The sequence below is a fragment of the Limulus polyphemus genome, unplaced genomic scaffold (assembly GCF_000517525.1).
Source record: "Limulus polyphemus unplaced genomic scaffold, Limulus_polyphemus-2.1.2 Scaffold346, whole genome shotgun sequence".
In the NCBI taxonomy this organism is placed as follows: domain Eukaryota; kingdom Metazoa; phylum Arthropoda; class Merostomata; order Xiphosura; family Limulidae; genus Limulus; species Limulus polyphemus.
In genome coordinates this window covers 522,338-542,511 of record NW_013665956.1, presented here as the reverse complement: position 1 = coordinate 542,511, position 20,174 = coordinate 522,338, and the positions used below count along the sequence as shown (strand labels likewise).

At 33.8% G+C, this 20,174-nt stretch overlaps 1 protein-coding gene across 4 annotated transcripts in view; it reads left to right on the top strand.

Moving 5' to 3' along the window:
• LOC106457570 (RNA-binding protein 4B-like) overlaps window positions 1–20,174 on the top strand; it is a 112,131-nt gene that overhangs the window by 26,808 nt on the left and 65,149 nt on the right. For all 4 annotated transcript variants that reach the window (XM_022383562.1, XM_022383563.1, XM_013917006.2 and 1 more), the window contains exons 4-6: window positions 9,949–10,032; window positions 13,705–13,784; window positions 18,409–18,432. In XM_022383562.1, coding sequence (XP_022239270.1) covers window positions 9,949–10,032; window positions 13,705–13,784; window positions 18,409–18,432 — 188 coding nt within the window. The remainder of the gene's footprint in view (window positions 1–9,948; window positions 10,033–13,704; window positions 13,785–18,408; window positions 18,433–20,174) is intronic.

The following is a 20,174-nucleotide window of genomic DNA, read 5'->3' as shown; positions in this document are numbered from 1 at the left end:
AAGTTTTTGCTTCCCCTGTCCTTTCCATTTTAATGTGTTCCTTCTGAATTTGTCCCCCTTTCCCATATGGCTTGCTCTTTTGGACTGAAATATAAACATTTACATAAAATTTACCTTCGTATAAACCACTTTCCTCTTGTTCCACGTTTCACCTTTCCCTTAAAATGTATTTCCTTCTCCTCTTAGCCTGTGGGCATCAAAGATCTGTTTTATATGACATTGAAGTTTTGCATACACTTTACCACCCCACCTATCTTCTCTTTTATCTGGATAGTTCCCTCCTCCCAAAAACCTCAGTGGCAAGGGAGGGTAACTCCTCCTTTTCTCCTATTTCCCTTCTATCTATTTCTCGTATCTACCCTCATTTTAATGCGGATAGACTTCTGTGTCATGTCCATACTCTTTGTTATATTGCCTGCACAGCTTCCTTCTGTGGTACCCATCCCTCAAATCTTTATTCCTTGGCAGTCATCCTTTGTTCACGATCTTTCCTATTCTACCCTCACCAATTGGGTTTGACTTTTGATTCAGTTGTCTTATTTCTCTTTGTCTGCTTCCTCCCAAAATTTGTTCCAGTTGTCATCTCATCAGATTCGATACCTCACCGTTTCTCTTGTGTTTTGTCTTTGTCGGCCATTGGTGAAAATCCTACAGTCTGGCATGTGGATTACACCTAATGTATTCGTCTTCAATTATTTACACCATATTGCAGTTTCTTCTTTGTCTGTTTTTTATCTTCCATCTGTGGCCATTCTTTAGGCTTCAGTGCAACTTTGATTGGGTAAGTTTATATTCATAGTTTTCCTTTCAGGGGCTCTTGTTTCATTTACTTATTATATGGATCCCACTCTGTGAAGGGTGGTGCCTGACCAGGTATTCTTCAACTTGAAATCTGCACTGTACAATAATGATGACTCGTGCTTTATTTTCTGTGGTTTTGAAATGCTTACTGTTGAGGGGGTTTCCACAAGATTGCTTGTAGGTGAATAATCTTGTTATGCAATCTGTGAGAAGAGGGAAGTACTGTATTGGAAGCTATAATTTACTTATACTGAAAATGTATTTCCATCCAATAGGTACTTCCCTCTTCTCACACTTCCCGCCCTTCCTCCGCACCCTCTGTTTGTTTACGTCTTTTGCCAAATCTCGAAGTGATAGTTCAGTAGAGGCATACAGAGGGAGTCAGGCGAGTATGTCATGCTTCTATTGGTGAAATGATGCATGATGATTTAAATAAGAGACATGTTGGAACCATTCAATTCCAATAGGGGGAGCAGAAGGCTTGTGGCATGCATAAAGAAGAAATTTGCATATAGAAGGCAGCACTGGAAGTGAATAACTAATCTTGTGAGAAGAGGGAAGTACCTATTGGAAATATATTTTCAATATAAGAAAATTATAACTTTTGATTGACAATTGTATACTAAAACTATTGAACAGAGATTCATCATATATTATAAATAATCATTACTTACTGTAACCACTTGAAGCATCTGATGCATTCTACCACTAAGAGTAAACTAACTCTGAATACTTGGGAAGCTAAAGTAGAATCTAAAGAGAAACCCAAAATAAAACTTGGGAGCCAAAACTTGAACTTGAGTTCTTATTCATCTATTTATAAGTACAAAGAAACTAAAGACACAATGGGTGTTTGCATCTTTCATGATGTAGTAACAAAATAGTGGCTGGAGGGGTTCGAAGATAAAACTATCCTCCGTTGCCCCACTTGTTTTGTGTAAGTGTGCTGAATGGGTATAATCCAAAACTGCGGATGTTATTTGATATTTTCAGAACAATATCATAAATGTTTTCACAGAATCAAAGTGCAATTTTATTATTCTGTACAATTCTTGTTGCAAACAGTGTAGGGTATCTAAGTACATCTATTGTGTTCTTGGAGCTGGGTGTAAGTTGGTATATTGCTTAGGTTCTTTGTCACATAAACAGTCTAATGACACAAGTGGGTGATTTCAAATTTGATGACGAGGAACCCACTTTGAGACTAATAATGGCTGGAGACGGCTTGAATGGGTAATGAAGAAAAACTTTAATATAAGTTTAACATAACAGCAAATGTACAAGGTTTTGTCATCATCAGGTACAAGATGATGACAAAACCTTGTCGAAACAGAAGTGTTGTGATTATTCACAATTTACGTTGCAACTTTGGATGTAGTTGATGTTACTATGGTTATATCTTTCTTTATATTTATAAATTAATTAATTTAAAAAACAGAGGATATGAATTCCCAAATTAATGTTTCTAATATGGAAGCCAACCAGACCTCTTCTCTTCTACCTCTGCTATCTGATGTTTGTCAACAGCCGGTGGAGGGTTCACTCTCAGTCGAGGCTCTTCGTGATATGATCCATTGCAAGATAGAGATATGTGGACCAAAGGTGTTTCTCCGGGGGGCTCTGAGGTGGCTTTTGTAAATGGTGTGGGATCGGCTGGAAACTATTTAGACTCTTTTTCTGGCTTTTTCTTTTACTAGGTTGGCCTCAACAGAGGATCCTCTTTATCAGCCACCTCCATTCCCTTTTCTTCAGTTAGTTACTTGGGTTTGTGAGGTTTTTGGGGTCTCTCCTATTGCCTTTGACTACTCCTTTCTTGTTGGTGGGAAGGACGGCTTGTGGCTGTTCATGCTGGGGGATTTGCTGCTCACTTACACGATAGGATAGCTATGCCTTGCCTTCCATGTTTATCCAAACAACATGCTTTGGTTTTTCATTACTAGGAGGAGGTATATTTAGATACTTAACAGATGGAACCCCCTTTAGATCTGTGGGGTTCTGGATTGGAACCTATGATCACTTTGAATAGATCACAGTTTTCTTAGATTTGTGCTACACTCACTACTGTTCTGAGGTATTTATCTTCAATACAACTTTTGTTGGAAGCCTGTCAATATTCCCCTCATCAATTTCAGGTCAAGTTGGGGACTTTGCTAACATCTACTTCAGTCAGATTGTCTTCTTCAGTTCTTTTTCTGGTTACTTCACTAGTTTGTTGTTGGGATTTACTGGGTAGAGATGCCTTGCTAGAAAATATGTTTACCATCTTCTGCCCTCAGGGAGTTATGGGAAAATTTTTTTCTCCTTCCCATGGGGTTTGCCAGAGTTGCAGAGACATTTGAATCATGAATTGATTCAGCTCGTTTACATTCTTCTCTAGCATCTTTAGCTTCTGGTGGTAATTTAGGAGTGTCTGCTTGTAGTGTTTCCTGACCTCCTCCTTTAGTTCCCAGATCTGTTGGTTTCCATAATAGAGTCTGTCCATATTCTCCTGGATCTTTGACTTGGACGGACTGTCGTCAATGGCGTATTGACTATCCCGGTGCCAGGGGAGCAGTGGGAGCATGTTTACGTTTTCTGGATTCAGGGTTGGTCATTCAATTTACATCACCTCCATCTTTATCTGCTTAACCTGTTGCTTTTTTACCTCCATCAGATCCACAACGAGTGGAGCTTTGTTCCCAGGCCATAAGAATTTTTAATCAAAAAGGCAGTAGAAAGGGTCATTCCCGTTCTACTGGGATTTTATTCGCGTTTATTTGTTTTACCCAAAAAGACAGGAGATTAACCTCCAATCATCAATCTATCTCAACTCAACCAATTTTTAGATCCTCCTCACTTTACTATGGAATCTTTTCTCAGCCTAAGATGGCACTTTGCCCCAGGACTCTGGATAACCAAGTTCGATGTTACCAATTCTTATTTCCATATTCTCATAGCGGTCTTCCCAGAGGTTTATCAGATTTGTGCACAAGGGTCAGGTCCTGCAATTCAGGGTGTCTTCTGCAGAATTGTATGAGCTTTTTCTCATCATCTGCGTTTTTTGGGTCTGTGCACACATTATTATATGGGTGACTGGCTCCTTCTGGCACCATCATGTCAGTTAGCAGAACAACACTCAGATTCTCCTTTCAGAAGCCACATAAGTGGGCTTCCTTATCAGAATGGGGAAATCTATTCTGTCACAGACACTATCTCATCCATTTGGGTGTATTTCTCAATACTCACTTAAGTCAAGCTCAACCAACCCCTATCAGGCTTCAAGCCATGTAAAGAGCTGTCAGTTTTTTACTTACACCTCTTTCTCTTACTATGCGGATGGTTTTCTCTCTCTTTTTTGGGGATATGGGCATCCCTCAAACCTCTCATTTTTTTTAAACGAGCACATATGAGGTCCCTACAGTGGTCACTGCACAACCAGTGGGTCATGCATTCCAACCTTTTAGATCTTGTCTCATTACTCAGTAGCATCATCATCGATTGTGAATGCTGGTTTGATCGGAACAACACTACTATTGGGGTACCCATTCTACCACTTTGTCTCGAGATCCATCTGTTCACAGATGCATCTCTTCGGGGATGGGGAGCTTATCTTCAAGGTCAGGAGTCCCAGTGTATTTGGACAGAAGACGAGTCTACCCTTCATATCAATGTTCTCAAACTCCTTGCAGTATACCAGACTATGGTTCGAGGTCTGTCTCTCTTGAGGGAAAAATTTTCATGATACATTCCGAAAATTCCACGGTATTTTCTCAGATTGTTTGTGAAGGAGGCACACATTCTCAAGACCTTTGTTTTTGTACCTTTGATCTTCTCTACTGTGCTCATGTTCTTCATATCAGTCTTTTAGCATGTCAAGTTCCAGGATCGATTACCGTATTTTTCGGTGTATAAGACACTTTTTTACCCCAAAATCTGCTTGCGTCCTATACACTGAAGTTATGAATGATATACATGTATATATATGATATACACAAGCCATGTGTAAATATATTTAAATAGGCATGAATAGTTTAGTTCAATTGAATGTGTTATTTATAACCACAGTAGTATTTTTTTGTAAAAAAAACATAACTATTTATACTGCTCCCTAAATAATAAAAAAAATAAATTATAGTGAAAGCAATGAAGATTTTGTAGGTTTTGAACCAAACTAAATAACAGTAAACCTTTTTTTGATTTACGGTATTTTCTTATTTTGATGTTTTGAGCTGTTTTGTGTTTAGAACAATATATACTAATTTTTAAAGTATCAAATTGAATTTTTGTTCAATAAAAGTCTTTCAAATGTGACTCTCCTTTTTTTCTCCCAAAACTTTGTCTTCAAAATAAGGGTGCGTCTTATACACGGGTGCATCTTATATTCCGAAAAATATGGTAATTTAATTGCAAATCACTTGTCTTGACACAACCAGATTCTTCTGATGGAATGAATGCTACATCACAAGTTTTTTCACTGGATTTGCTCTCCAATGATCGATGCCTTTGCAACTCGTTAGAATTTTCAACAGCAGTTGTTTTGGTCTCCAATATCTCATCCTCAGGACTGGACAGGTTTGCATCTGTATGCTTTTTCCCCAATTTGGCTATTGTCCCAGGTTCTGACTATGGTTCATTCCACTCCCTGTTGAGTTCTCTTAGTTGCACCACATTGGCCAGCTTAAACATGGTTTTCACTTCTTCGATATCTGCAGGAATGTCCACATCTACCTCTTCCACACTGGTAGTCTTTGTTGAGACAAACCCGATGAAACATTCTCCACCCAGATGTTTGGAAACTCGATCTTCATGCGTGGAAGTTGTGCTGTCCTTTGTCTGACATAAGGGCTTAACTTCTAATGTCTCTCTGTATTTAACTAAATCTCTCCATAGGCCAACCATTGCTGTTTATCAATGGAATATGAATACACTTCCTCACTGGTGTATTAAAAGGAATTTAAACCCTCTTCATCCTAAAGTATCTACCATATCATATTTTCTGACTTCGGTATTTGAGAGGGGTCTTGCTTCATCTACAGTAGCTTTAATAAGGCATGCTTATCTACTATTTTTTGGTATTTTAAATATCAGGTTTTTGAATCCTCAGTGCTATCAGGTTTACTCAAATCTTTTCATATTCCTCGACCCAAACAACCTTTTCAATTACCAAACTTTACAGTTTTTTTACACGCAGTGTATCATCCTCTCTTTGAGCCCTTAGCCTCATGTTATTTGTTTCACCTTTCTCTAAAATGTATTTTTTGTTGTTTTTGGCTTGTGGATGTTGTTGGTCAGAGTTGTTTGCAATCCATGTGGATTGGACTCTTTATCATTCCACATTTGTCCTGCTTTACCATGACAGGTCTTTTCTTCCAAAGACTAGAAGCTAAGGAAGGGGAAGGATCCTTCTCACCAATTCATTTGCCAGCCATTTTTCACCTTTATAACCACTTTGATCCTGATCGTTTATGTCCTGTTAGGACCCTCAAGTGTTATGTGGCACATACTAACTCATTTCGAGGTAGTAGGAATCGATCGTTCATTTATTGGAATCCTTCTATTTCCCTTGACTTATCTCCCATTACTCTAACATGGTGGCTTCATAAATTGATTCACATTGCTTATAATGAATTATCGATACAGGAGAGGAATCTTTTGCATGTCACTTCTCACCTGATTCAGGATATCTCTATGTCATTAGGCGCCTGGTTGAATTGCCTTCTGAAAGATATTATGCAAGCTGGTATGTGGACTACTAATACTTTCCTATCCCATTACTTACATGATCTGGCAGTTTCCTCTTCTGAGGGTTTTCAACTAACCCCTGTAGCTGTTTTGACTAGAGGTGAGTATTTCCTCAATCATATAACTTTTTATTTTCAGGGTTCCTTTTATTTTTAACTTTATCCCACTCTGTGGCAAGTGTTGCCCAGGCAGGTTTGCTTTCTCTTTTCAGTTCCAAACTAGCAACCACTTTTACTATAATTACTATAAGTTGCAACAGGCTCTGTCAAAATGGGGTGTTCCATAAGACCATCTAGGCACTTACCACATAGTATTACCATTTTATCATGAACTGCCACTCGTGGACTATCATGAGTAAAGCTAAAGGGGATCCTGCTTGTCACTGCCAATCTTCAGGTTGAATAAATCGGGTTCAGTTTCCTTTTAAAAATGTAGGGAATTTGGTTCACTTATAGCACAATTTCCAGAGCACTGTTCCTCAGGACTGCCCAAGGAGTTTTACCCCTCCAGACTGTACTGGTGGAGCATGGGAGTCCTTACCACCCTAGTTTCCAGTCACTGGGGTGGTGGACAGAGGATTTTCCTATATAGTGTTAGTGTGTTCCTCTACTCTTGGAGAAGAGGGTGAAGTTGGGGGCCATCCTACTTGAGTCCCTGGATGTTTTTCCTAGATATCAGTAGGAGTGGCACCAGCCTCCGTGGGTTCCTACTCATAATTCTGGATGTTTTTCCTAGATGTCAGTAGGAGTGGCACCAGCCTCTGTGGGTTTCTACTCATAATTCTGGTTCAGATTTGACACAAAGCCATCAGGTTGGGGGGTGCATGGCCCTTCTCTTTGATCAATGTCGGTTTCGTATATTGTTCATGAACAGAGGTCCAATATCTTCTCATAGTTCTGACGCGATGTGGTCCCATCCTAGGTCCTTGGTTGAGCCCAGGTTCTACGTCCTCTCCATAATTCCAGGGGCAAGTGGAATATTCCTTGTCCACTTGGTTGGGGAGTGTGGATGAATGTTCATAATTCCAGACCAGATGAGTTCTGTTCCTTTGGTTGAGTATGGCATACACAATCCTGTCATTCTGCATCTGGAGTGTTGCCTTTTGGACTTCTTCAGGTGGAGGAAAAAGTTTGTCTACTCCGGTGCTGCTTAATTTCTCGTCGTGATTCTGTGTCACTCTATGGCTACAGTTTGGGATCCAATTGAAAGTATATATGATATTGCAGTCCAGTAGCCCTAGCCACCAACATGGGATATATTAACCATGACCTTTTAATTCCAACCCTGAGTTGTGGAACCTCTGGTATCTGGTTGGGGCTGGCCTATACTGACGATTACTTGTAGTCTATTCCATCTTTGATGTAGGAATTGAGTTCCAAGTGAAGAGCATGCCTGTTCTGGATGTAGTGCAGTTCCCCCACTGTTGTACCATCTTTATATTAGTACATTTCTGTTCTATACAGATGCTTTCTGAATGGTTCATGCCTGTACCAGCTCCTTCACCTTCTCAATGTAGGATTCTAGCTATAGTGTCAGCGGAGATAAATATGTTTTGGAAGCTATCATTTTCCTAAACTGAAAATGTATTTCCAATAATACCTACCTCCACTGACACTCTCCCTCCCTACCTCCGAACTAAAAGTCGGTTTATGACTCGAAAAAGTAATTACATTATCTGAATGAGGTGCATATATACTGTATCTAGATAGAGGGAGCATTGAAGTTGGTTTAGAAATTTGCAAATTAGAATTTGAGAAGGGCATTTGAGCTGGGTATATAAAGACTTGAGCAAGCTATAGTGTCAGTGGAGGTAAGTATTATTGGAAATGCATTTTCAGTATAGGAAAAGTTAACTTTATATCTTGAACTGTGTTTTATTTTCAATAGATTAAGTTTTTTTTATTCAAATGCATTTTCTTAATATGATTAATTTGACAATAACATTCAATACATTAGGATTTGAGTTGTCTGTTATGTGAATATTTTGTATTTGCCTACTGTGCTATCTACTACCAGCAAGACTTAGGTGATATCTTCTTGTATTAAATTGTTTGTCACCAGTTTATTCACAATAGATAGCAATATATATAGTTCATAATCTGCTTTATCCAGTGGTATTTAAACCTTGCCTGTAGCTATTTTGAAAGCTGAGTTTCATTAGTAGTTGTTCAGTCACCTGCTGTGAGATCAAAAAGGGTGGGAACCAAGAGTTTATACTAATATAATTCAGAGAAAGGGAAGAAAAATTCTGAGTGTGGTGTTTACAAGTGAGACTCCTTGAAACTGTCCAGAAATGTAATTGCAAAAAATGTTTCTTTGTAAATTACATTAAATTATTGTTTCAAAATGGCAATTCTTAAATATTTTGAGGTAAGAGTTGTTGAAATAGTTAGAATTATATGACTTAAGTTTTGAAATTTGATAGGCAGGTATGCATTAGACATCTAAAAGGTGCTCTTTGGCTCATAAAGAGTTAAGTGTGCAAAGAATAATAAAGCTGTATATTATATTGGACTCTGTCATGAAAAGAGCTAGCATTCAGTTGTTTCAGTTTGCTTTCCTTTTGTGGCTGGAGAATTATCTTTATTTTAATACCCAAGATGAATAAAATGCTCAGTGTTTTCATCTAATTCCTTCATTGTGAGCTCTCTCTGTTCATTAAAAGTTTATTTTGAAATTTTGTGTCACTTTGATTCAAGAACTATATAATAATTGAACTTTATTTATACCTTTATGTACGCTACTTAAACACTGTACACTTGGATTTTACTCTTGGGTGTGTTTAATTAGCATTATATGAAACCTGGAATTTGGAAATTAAGGATAAGTTGTAACTGTTTTTGTCCATAAGATATTGTTGTTTGCATTCAAGATATAATGATATGAAATGAGAGTGCAAAAGTAAGAGTTAAAGAAAGATGATATAGCCATGCATGTAGAAATAATTCTGTATACATCTTTATCCATCTCACTTTTGCTGAAATCAGTTTATTTTAAATCTTACCTTAATTCTGAAATATAAAAACAATCCAAACATGTTTGTTACTTGACTAATTCTGTGAATTCAGATAAATGTAGGCATTCACAAAAGTTTAAATAATTTTTAACTCTCCATTAAGGTTCTGAGTAATGATGAACTTGTAGTTTTAATATTTTGATAATTTTTATAACTCCAAAATTTGTTTCATAATTATCTATTTAGGATTTTTTAGTGATTTTTGATAACACATTAGCTTACCAAGTCAAATTTTAGTTTTGTTCTTCATGAGTTTACTTTTGCTAACACAGTCTTTTGAAAGTTCTCTAACCTTTTTTTGTAGAGATTTAATTAGTAGGAGTAAAGATAAGTGTTTCAGTTTAAAATTTGCTTTATTTATATAATGAAAAGAACATGTTAGTACTATTTATATTAATTTGTTTTCACAGCACATGGCTTCTGAAGATGTAGCAAATACTGCCATTCAAGAACTGAACAATTCTGAATTTATGGGTAAAAAGATAACAGTTGAGGTTAGTATTTACTGGCTTTATAGGTTTAAATTAATTGTTGATTCTTTTTTATAGCTTGAATATTATTTTTCTATTCATCTTATTACCACGTGTAAATATTTTTAGCTTCCATATGTAGGGCTGAATTAAGCAGTTGCTGTACCCCAATCATAGGTTGCACAGCAAACCTTTTGGGCCCCCATGACTCATGCATTCACATTTTCAAGGATAATCTCAAACACGTCTAATAATATTAGAATGTATTAATTTTCTAAACAATAAGTGTAATATGTAATATCTGGCACATAAAATGAAAGTGTGATCTATATAGACTTATATAAAAAAAATTATTTTTATTAAAAATAATTGTTAATAACATTATTGCTATAAATATCTGTAAATCAATTTTAAAATCTTGCTTTACGAGCTTTGTTTGCAGCAAATGTTTCAGTTATTTCATTTATGTCTTAAGTTGTCAAGAATATCAGATTCAGTGCTTAGAATTGATAGGTTTGACAGCCTGTTTTTCTCATTGTTGATCTTAAATAATTTTTATTAATTTTGATTTTGAAAAAAGATGTTAGAGCTTGGTAGACATAAAAATATCCTTAAGGCAATCTCAATACTGGGAAAAGTGGAGTTTCTTTCAAATTTCCCAACAAAGTAACTAGATCTAATTTGCTAGCTTGAAAAAATACATCTTTGTATAACTGAAAATGCAACAGTTCTTGTAAGTCGTTTCTATCTATATTTTTTCCATATGTTTCAAGAAACTTTGCTTTTGAGGCCTGGTTATCCCATAAGAATGAAAACACATCATTAAGTTTTTATAGCTTTTGGTATGTTTTTTAAGAAAACTAACTAAAGAATATAACTTAAAAAATCATATTAACTCTAAAATTGGCATATAAGTTTTCTGTAAAATCTAAATCACTTTTCTTGGGCTGGGAGTCTACTTTGTCGAAGAATTTCTCACTTTTTATCTCTTTCCTTTGCCCTTCAACAAAGGTTCAAAATCTCGTCCATTTGATTCTTCCGACAGTTTTTTCCACTTCATTGTAAACCTCTTTGGTAAATTTACTTGACGTATAATCAGTTAAACTTTCTAATGAAATGTAACATTATTTAAAATTTGTTTTTGTTCCTTGAATTGAAATACTAACAGCATTAATTTTTGTCAGAATATCCTTGAAAATAATATAAAGAACAACTGTGTCGAGGTATGATAGTTGTTTCTTTAAGTTTTGAGCCTCTGTTTTTGTTTCTAGATTTGTGGATTCATATAGTAAAAGGTTGTCTAAGCAATTAACCACATTTTGATAATCATTCTATAAGGCATCAACAGCTTTCAAACGAGCAGAGAATCGTGTAGTTGATAAATATTTTAATAGCTTTCCTCCTGAAGTGTATTTATTTAAATTTTACAATCTTAGAGTAGAACCACTAAAAATGTATACAGCCTTTGCAAGAGACTGAAAAAACTTGAACAATCTTCAGAAGCTTTCTTAGCATTTTGGATTGCTAAGTTTAGACTGTGCATGGTATGTTTAAGACCTGCATAAACTCATTTGTAAAATATGAAACTTTTGTGCTCCATTATATAAGCCAGATAAATTAGCTGCATTTTCATATGTTTGGCGAACACAGCCTCATGTTTCTATATTGTTCTTTTAAAGTTCTTCAAATACAGTTTTTGCCAAATATATTCCAGTGTGTGTGTCTTCTAAGGCAACAAGTCCCAAAAATGACAATGACAGTTCACCCCCTTCAGTACAGTGTTGGATTACAAAGCAAATCTGGTCCATATGTGAATAGTCTGGAGTTGAATCAAAAATAATGAAGTAATATTTTTTTATTGCATTCAATATTTTCTCTCTCACTCATTTTGCCAATATATTTATCAACTCTTCAGATACTGTTTTGGATAAATATGAAACATTTCCTCTCCTGCCATGAAGTGTTTTTGTTTTGATGTGTTGCTCCATAAATGGGTCAGTTTTTGCAATCAGTTTCATAGTAGCTAAAATCAGGCCACAGTTATTTTTTGCCAAAAACTTAACATCATCAACACCTCTTTGCAATACTTTCTTCTGATAACTTTTTTTCACGTCAAGTTGTTTTTTTAAAGTTTTTGTCCAATCTGCAATTACTTTTTCTTCGGTTAAAAATATAGTTCCTGCAGTAATATGTGCTGCACTTCGTTCATGGTTATTAAGATGCTGACCTGCATTATTCCATTCATTGAATCCTATCACCAAAGCACTCGTCTATGCTTCTGGCTTTCCATAAAGTTTGCAGTATAAGCAGAATACTTTGCCACTTTTAGGGTTTTAGGGGTATAAGCCATTTTTTTTTTCCTTCTTCAAATTTGGTTTGGTGGAATAAAAAAGGGATACGAGTTAGTCTTCTCTTTCTCCCAAACATTAATCTATCAGACTTCTCAAAATTTACATCCTTGTTTTGCTGAGGAAGTTTCTCCAATAACGAGAACTGTAGAAATTTATCATTTAGAATCCAATCAGTGGGATCATTAGAATACTCTGACAGTTTTGTGTGCACAACTGTATTAGATGACTCGTGAATTTCAATTTCCCTATTATTCTGCAACTGTAGCTTCAGTGAAAATTAAAAATCGTTACCTCCATATCTGCAGAGCTGGTGCTTGTAGATGCATCAGTTAGGGCTAAAAAACAGTTATCTAACTTAAGTAGCTTTTTCTCTAATCATTCTTTTTGTTTTTAAGCACCAGATTTTTGCTTTGAAGACATTGGGTCTGTAAGTGGGGTTCACTAAATCACCAAATCATATGAACGATAATACAAAACATAATTTTTTATAGTAGTTTGTTGGCAGTAGTCTGAACACAAAGATAGAGTAAAACCTTTTAAGAACTGGGTTTAAGGAGCCGATACAGAGTAACAGAGGTGAGCCAGAATTTGACCAGAAAGGTTTTACTACATTCTACAATGTTCTGAAGTTGGGCTCACTTATTTAGCGAAACCTGCTATACTATATTTAGAAATTATGAGAAATAATAATAGAAATAGTTTAAAATGCATAATCATTATCGGAATGCGGGTGTAATGCAGTTTTGTATAATTTAAGGCAGAAAAACATCAAAATTGGCCAAAACCCCATAATTTCTTTTATTGAGCTAAAACGAAGTTCTGATCTACATTACAATATTACATGGAAAAAGCCACTAAAAAGTTATTATAAAAAAAGTGTAGTTTGGGGGGGGGGGTTCTATTTGATGTGCATTTAAAAAGAAAAAAAAATCTTTCTCTCTAAAGAAAAAAAATGGAACAAAATCTGTCATTTTTAATGGAGTAGTAATCACATGGACTTATCATGCAGACAGGAGAGTTCTTGTCTATGAATGATTATCACCAGTGGGTAATTTTAAGCATGATTTACTGCCTTAAATGCAAAAATGCAAATAAATAAAACTTGTCATGGTGCAGTAAATTTACAATTTGTAAATAGATTGTCAGTGATTCTAAACTTCTAACAAAGATGTCAACAAAGATATTTAAAGTTATGTTAGTGTGTGATGAGCCCCAAGCTCGTGCTTGTTTTGCTTAATGATTAATCTGGCACTGTTCATATGAGCTATTTTGACATTTTTTGATGTAGCTGTGATACATTTTAGTACTCTGTTTTTCATTCTATGTATTAATTTTCTCAATGCAGCTTTCACATAGTAAAGTCAGACAAAAAGCGGGAATGGGTGGCAAAGGAACATGTTACAGATGTGGACGGGCAGGCCATTGGTAAGTAAGCATTTCACAAGTAATAGATATATAATGTGTTTCAATTGATATTGGTTAGAATTAACCTGACAATTAACCTTTTGGAAACCTGACAAGATTGTTAATTGTTTTGCACATTGTTAATTATTTTTTTCCATGTGTATTATGGTGATTTGCAAATGGAATTCAAAATTATTATGTTTTTCATACATTGTATTTTCATTTGCAAGAGACTGCTGGTTTATTGTACACAACACTATTTACTCATCAACCATATACTGAATTTCATTACTGTAAAATAGTGTTAACCCAACGACTGTGGGATATGTCCATTTCGCAATGTTCTTGTATGGAGAATGGTACACAGTTCAATAATACCTACAGTAACTCTGAGCTTTCTTAACATATCTTCACAACAATTGGTAAGAATTTGTTAAAGATTACAAGTAATTTGTACACAAACAATGATATTATTTTAATTAAGTATTTTACCTAAATATTATTTTTGTATTGTAGTTATTTGCACTCAGCCTCTCTAATATTTCAAGTATTATCATCAATGTCTAGTGCAATGAAATGTTCAGTATTGAGAAATAGAAAAAATGTACATACCTTTTAATTTTTGTAACCTTGTAACCATTTTGTACTCCTTATAGTATCTGTTTTATAACTGTTAATACATAAAATGTCAGACTTTAGTAAATATTACAAGTCTTTTGTACACAAAAAATTAGATCTGTTAATGAAGTGTTCTTACTAAAGATTCTGCCATGAATATATATATATACTATTTCTATTTACTAGTCCTAGTGCCAAGTGATTTTCACGTTAAGATTAAAAATACGTTCTTCATCTCAAAAATTTCAAATTTTCTTTGCATAATTTGTAAACCTTATATCTTTTTATTTGTTTTACCTTAACTTTATACAAGGTTGGTCTGTTTGAATGACATCGTAACCACTATAAAAAATTTAAATAAATCTAAATTACCCTTTTGTTTTTCATTGTAGAATGACTTCAAATTGTAATATGAAACTACATTTGTTTATCCTCATTTGCTATACACTCCTAACAGTATACAAGTATTTATAGTTAAGTTTTATTGCCATTTGAACCCTGACTAATTACTCTGTGCTATTATAACTTTGTATATCACTTGGGAAATGTGTAGCTCATGTTACGCTATTGAATTACATTACGCACTAGCTATTCTCTTGTGAGTGTACCTCGTGAAAAATTTTATTGTATTATTATTATTTATTTCACCTAAACTAACATAAAAATTTTCCTATTTTTACACTTTAGTTACTATATAATAAGAAATAATGAGTACACATGTAAAAGAAGAAATAAAGTACTTACTTGGGTTTTTTTTTTGCTGTCAAATGTAGACACTTAACCCTTCTTTTTTATACTAATGGTAATATAGCACTAAATAATTTTTTCATTCAGTTAAATAATGCACAAAAGAACACAGAATAATAATGTGCAAAAAAGCAGACAATGATCCCTAACTGTCACAATTTTTGTGGCTTTCTAACTTTATGACAAAAGCCATTAAAACCTCGTCAATGTGTTTCCCATGGGAATCAAACTTGAACTGAAAGAGAAATTGACAATTCTCTCTACAAAATAATATAATACATCATTTGATATATGAAACTTTGGCTTTCAAATGGTTATAAAAAATATAGAATTGAATGGAAGAGAGAACTATTGGCAATTTCGGAAAGAGAGGATGTGGCAGTTAGTCATTGCAAGAGGGATCTGATTGTTTGTTTCCAAATAAGATTGGAGGCTATGAAAGTTATGCTTTGCCTGAGTGTTGGGGATATTATAATAAGTAATATATGTTAAATTTTGTACTTGGAGAGGTGATAAATAAATTATAGAAGAGGGGATGCCTAGAGAGCAAATGTCACAATTCTCACACTAGCTGAAAGTCTAAATTTTTTTTATTATTGCCTTATAAAAGTAATAACTTGAAACTTGTATAATATCAAAATATGGAATATTAGCTATGTTTTTATGCTATAATTATTTGGTATACCATGAAAAGAAAGTTGTTTAATTGAATTTTGAATGTAACTCACTAAAACCTTCTGACATGAGCAGAAAAATGTCTGTGGAGAGAAAGTTTTATTCTTTCAGCATGGGCTCAGTCACTGGGACCAACCTCATAACCATTTTGTGCTTGTTATAGTTTTTATGCTATAACTTTAAATTAGTAAGCGTATGTTAACAAAATTTGGAAGATTATCAGTAAGCATTACAATGCTTTCGTATGCAAAATATAAACATTTTTTTTATTAAGTCTCAAGGTTTGTTAAGAAAAATTTTTCTCGTGCCTTTTTTTTTTTCATTTTGCATGATGCTTATCCAACATGGAAAGTAATTTTCAGATAAAAATACTTTTGTTCATCAGAAAATTTTCAAATATCACATGCAAAATCTTTATAATGTCCAGATAGTTATCAAATGTTTCTTTAAAAAGAACTTTATATTTTATCGGTTATTTTCACTAATGAATCTGTACAGGTTTGGTAGATTTGACCAATCTTGTAACCACCATAAAGAATTAGGAAATTAATATAAGTTTTGCCTCTTTTATTTTAGAATGACTACAAATTATAACATGAAAACCTAAATGTTTAGACTAAATAGCTTAAATCTCATAACATTATACATTTCTATATATTTATTGCTTTTATTATATTGACCTTTCATCTGTACCTGGTTAACAATACAGAAGTTACAATGACGCGGCACGTGTGCTCTCATGTTACCATTATCAGTAATATAAAACTGACCTTTAGTCTTTACAAAGTGACCTGTCTTGGCTGTGTTTTAATAGACTAGTATTTTGAGAAATACAGTCACATTTCCATTATTTTACTTTATATATATATCATAACTATTTAGAAATAGATTCTTAAACTTATTTTCTTTAAAACATAGGACAGTAAATAAAGAAGTAAAGCAAACAATTCTCTTCTAGTTCCAATCTTTGTACTTGATTGCTGCTTGATGTAGGTACTAAGCCTTTTAAAATTTTGCACTTGGAGGATATAGAAAAAAAAATTTTTTTAAAGGTTTTATATATATACATTTGAATAACCAGAAAATCATAAATTACTATATCGATACAATAGAATTCCACTACAATTTACCAAGCTTAATAATTAAGCTGTATTTTAGACTAAGAAAATATGAAATTTCAAGCTGACTGAAGACACAAACTACCTCCTTGAAATATTGATTCGAAAGAACGAGATGGTGTCCTCACATATGAAAATGGCTAAGAAAGCCACTAGGGGAACATTTTGAACTTTTGATTGGTTATTCACATGTCATATATTGAAGTAAGTGTATATAAGGGATCGTTTCCAAAAATGGAAAGAGGTCAGTGGGAGGGGGGGATGTGATTGATTCAGTGCATGAGTGATATTTCAGCAAATAGAAAAGTTCTTATTTTATATTCTAGGTTGTCAATATCGGTAATCTTGAGTTCTATTTGTACAAAACAATAGACTTAGTATTTTGACATCACAAACATCTAATTTGAACCAGTACTACATTCCACATACCACGTGACACACAAAAATCAATGTTTAGCTGTTTGTATTATTTACTTTTAAATCAAGAAATTAAATATTCTATAGTAATACTAAAATCTGAAGTATAATCTACAGTTTGATACCAAACTTATTGACATAAATTTATGAAATAGCAGTTAAATAGAATTTTGAATGCGATAATGTGGCCTTTGACCCATGATCCATCTAGAGAGGGTTAAAGATTTTTTTGTTATATTCTTAATTGCAAGTCTTTACATTTTCATATATAGTTTATTTTACATTCCTGTTCTTTAGTGTTGTTATTTATTAGGAGACACACGTCAAAGGGCATCCTCAGGAAATATTACAGTATTGTCGGTATTAATATGTGAAAAAAGAGATTTATTTATTCTTTCTTGGAATTTACTCTAAGGAATTTGAGAGAAGGATGTTTAAACATAGCAATTAGCATAATTTATGATAATGTACAAGAAGAATTAAAGTTTCAGAAAATGAACATTAAGACTTGTAAATGCTTGTTTGTGATGGGGCAACAAAAGTGAAGATTAAGTTTATTTCTTGAGTTTCTTTTGAAGTAAAGGAATTGAAACATAGATAATATAAAACATTGAATTATAACATACATTAGAATGCTAATTTTGTTGACAAACATTGATATTGAAGTTGCTTTATTATATTTTGAATGTAACTCAGTAAAACTTCATGAAGTGCTGAAAGGGAACCTGTAACCATATGGTTGATGCTCAGAGTAATGCTTGAGGGCCTTGTTTAAAATATGTTAAATGTTCACATAGTAGTATTCTCATACATCCTTAAATCTTGTGAGTCAAAACTGAAAAGGTAAATTTGTTTTTGCCTAAAATATAAATAATAAACATTCCATGTTAAAATTCAAGTCTTAACTTAATTCATTTATTTCCTTCCTTATAAACATTAGGCTATAATTACATGCTGTGGGTTAACATCTGCTTTAATTGGTTAGAAATATAATAAAAGTTCTTAAACAACCTGTTAGAATGTACTGTAGTTGGTTATTACCCAACAAAATTGTTTTATCTTTTTTGTAGGTCTAAAGAATGTCCCAGGAATCCGTAAGTATAAAATTGTTTTGATATTCTTTGATAAAGTATGGTACAGTAGTTTCTCTTTAAGCTTATAGCACAGCTTGCAGTCTTTCTTCTAAGCTGATATACTTAATGGTTATATTGGTTTAATGAGGTTTTTGCTCATTCTTTTAGAACAGTGTATGTGTTTGTGTCATTAATTTCAGTTGCTTGTGTTTATATGGGACAGTGAAGTAAATGTCATGTGAGTACTTACCATTCATACATGTGCTGGTTCTCTGCATGACAGTATATAGTGGTAAAATTATAACTGTGCAAATTTTATATCTAAAAGTATGATAACTCTCTTGTTACAGTCTCAGTTGTTTCAACCTAAAAATTGATCCCAAATTGTCCTTTATGGTTTTCATACTGTAACTTTTAACATGTTTTGTGTATCTTCATGAAATTGTGCAATCTTTTAGTAAGTAAACATTTGTAGACAAAAAAATCAAAATTTTTTTAAAAAGTATTTTCTCTAAAAATTTCTCCATGAATGTATGGAGTTAGTGTTGGCTGCTCCAAGTGGAAAAGTGATTTCCACATTAAGATTAAAAATAGTTTTCTTCATCTGAAATATGGCTCAGCATGGCCAGGTGGTTAGGGTGCTCGACTCGCAATCTGAGGGTTGCGGGTTAGAATCCCCATCACACCAAACATGCTCGCCCTTTCAGCCGGGGGTCCATTATAATGTGACAGTCAATCCCACTATTCGTTGGTAAAAGAGTAGCCCAAGAGTTGGCGGTGGGTGGTGATGACTAGCTGCCTTCCCTCTAGTCTTACAGTGCTAAATTACGGACGGCTCGTGTAGCTTTGCGTGAAATTCAAAACAAATAATCATCTGAAATATCTCAAATTTCATTTACATAATCTTTAAAACCTTCTAAATAAATTTCAGACTTTTTTCAGTAAAACTATATTTCATCTGTTATTTTCTCTACCTTAACTTTTTGAGGTTAGTCAATTTGATGGACTCTGTAACCAGTTTATGCTTTTTTTCCTTCTAGAAACTACTTTTATTTATCTTAACTAGCTTTAAACTCATAACAGTATACATCTGTGCTACACTTTACTGCATGTGACAAGTTTTAGTGTCTTACATTCAAAATTTTATTTTATGTTATACCAATTAGAATAGCATAAAATCTTAGCTAATAATCCATATTTTTTAATAATATACATTTTATGTTCTTAATTCTACAAGGAAATATATAAAAAAATCCTGAAATGCTACTAGTGTGACCACCGTGACACATTTTCTCTTAGCATGTCATCATCCCTATTTTATCCATCACCCCTCAAAAATGTATGAAATTAAATATAAAATACACTATAAAACCGTTATTGCTGAAACAGACCATAATTTTTATAAACTTCAATTTTGTTTGGTTACAGAGCTATTCAATAGAAAATCAGACCCCTCCTGCCACACCCACTTGTCATATCTTCTCTTTCACAAATCATTAATAGTTCTCTCGTACATTTTATTATATATTACCTAAAACCAATAGAAAGTCAAGATTTTAATCTATCAAATGACGTATTGTATTACATTGTATTCAGAACAGAATATTGTTAATTTCGCTCACAGTACAAGATTTATTCCCGTGGGAAAGTTAACAACTAGCTTGGAAAAATTTGTAACAGCTCTTGTCGTATTGCCAGAAAGCCAGGAAAATATTGAGAGGTAAGTGAATTTGTCTACTTTTTGCATGTTATTAGTCTATATT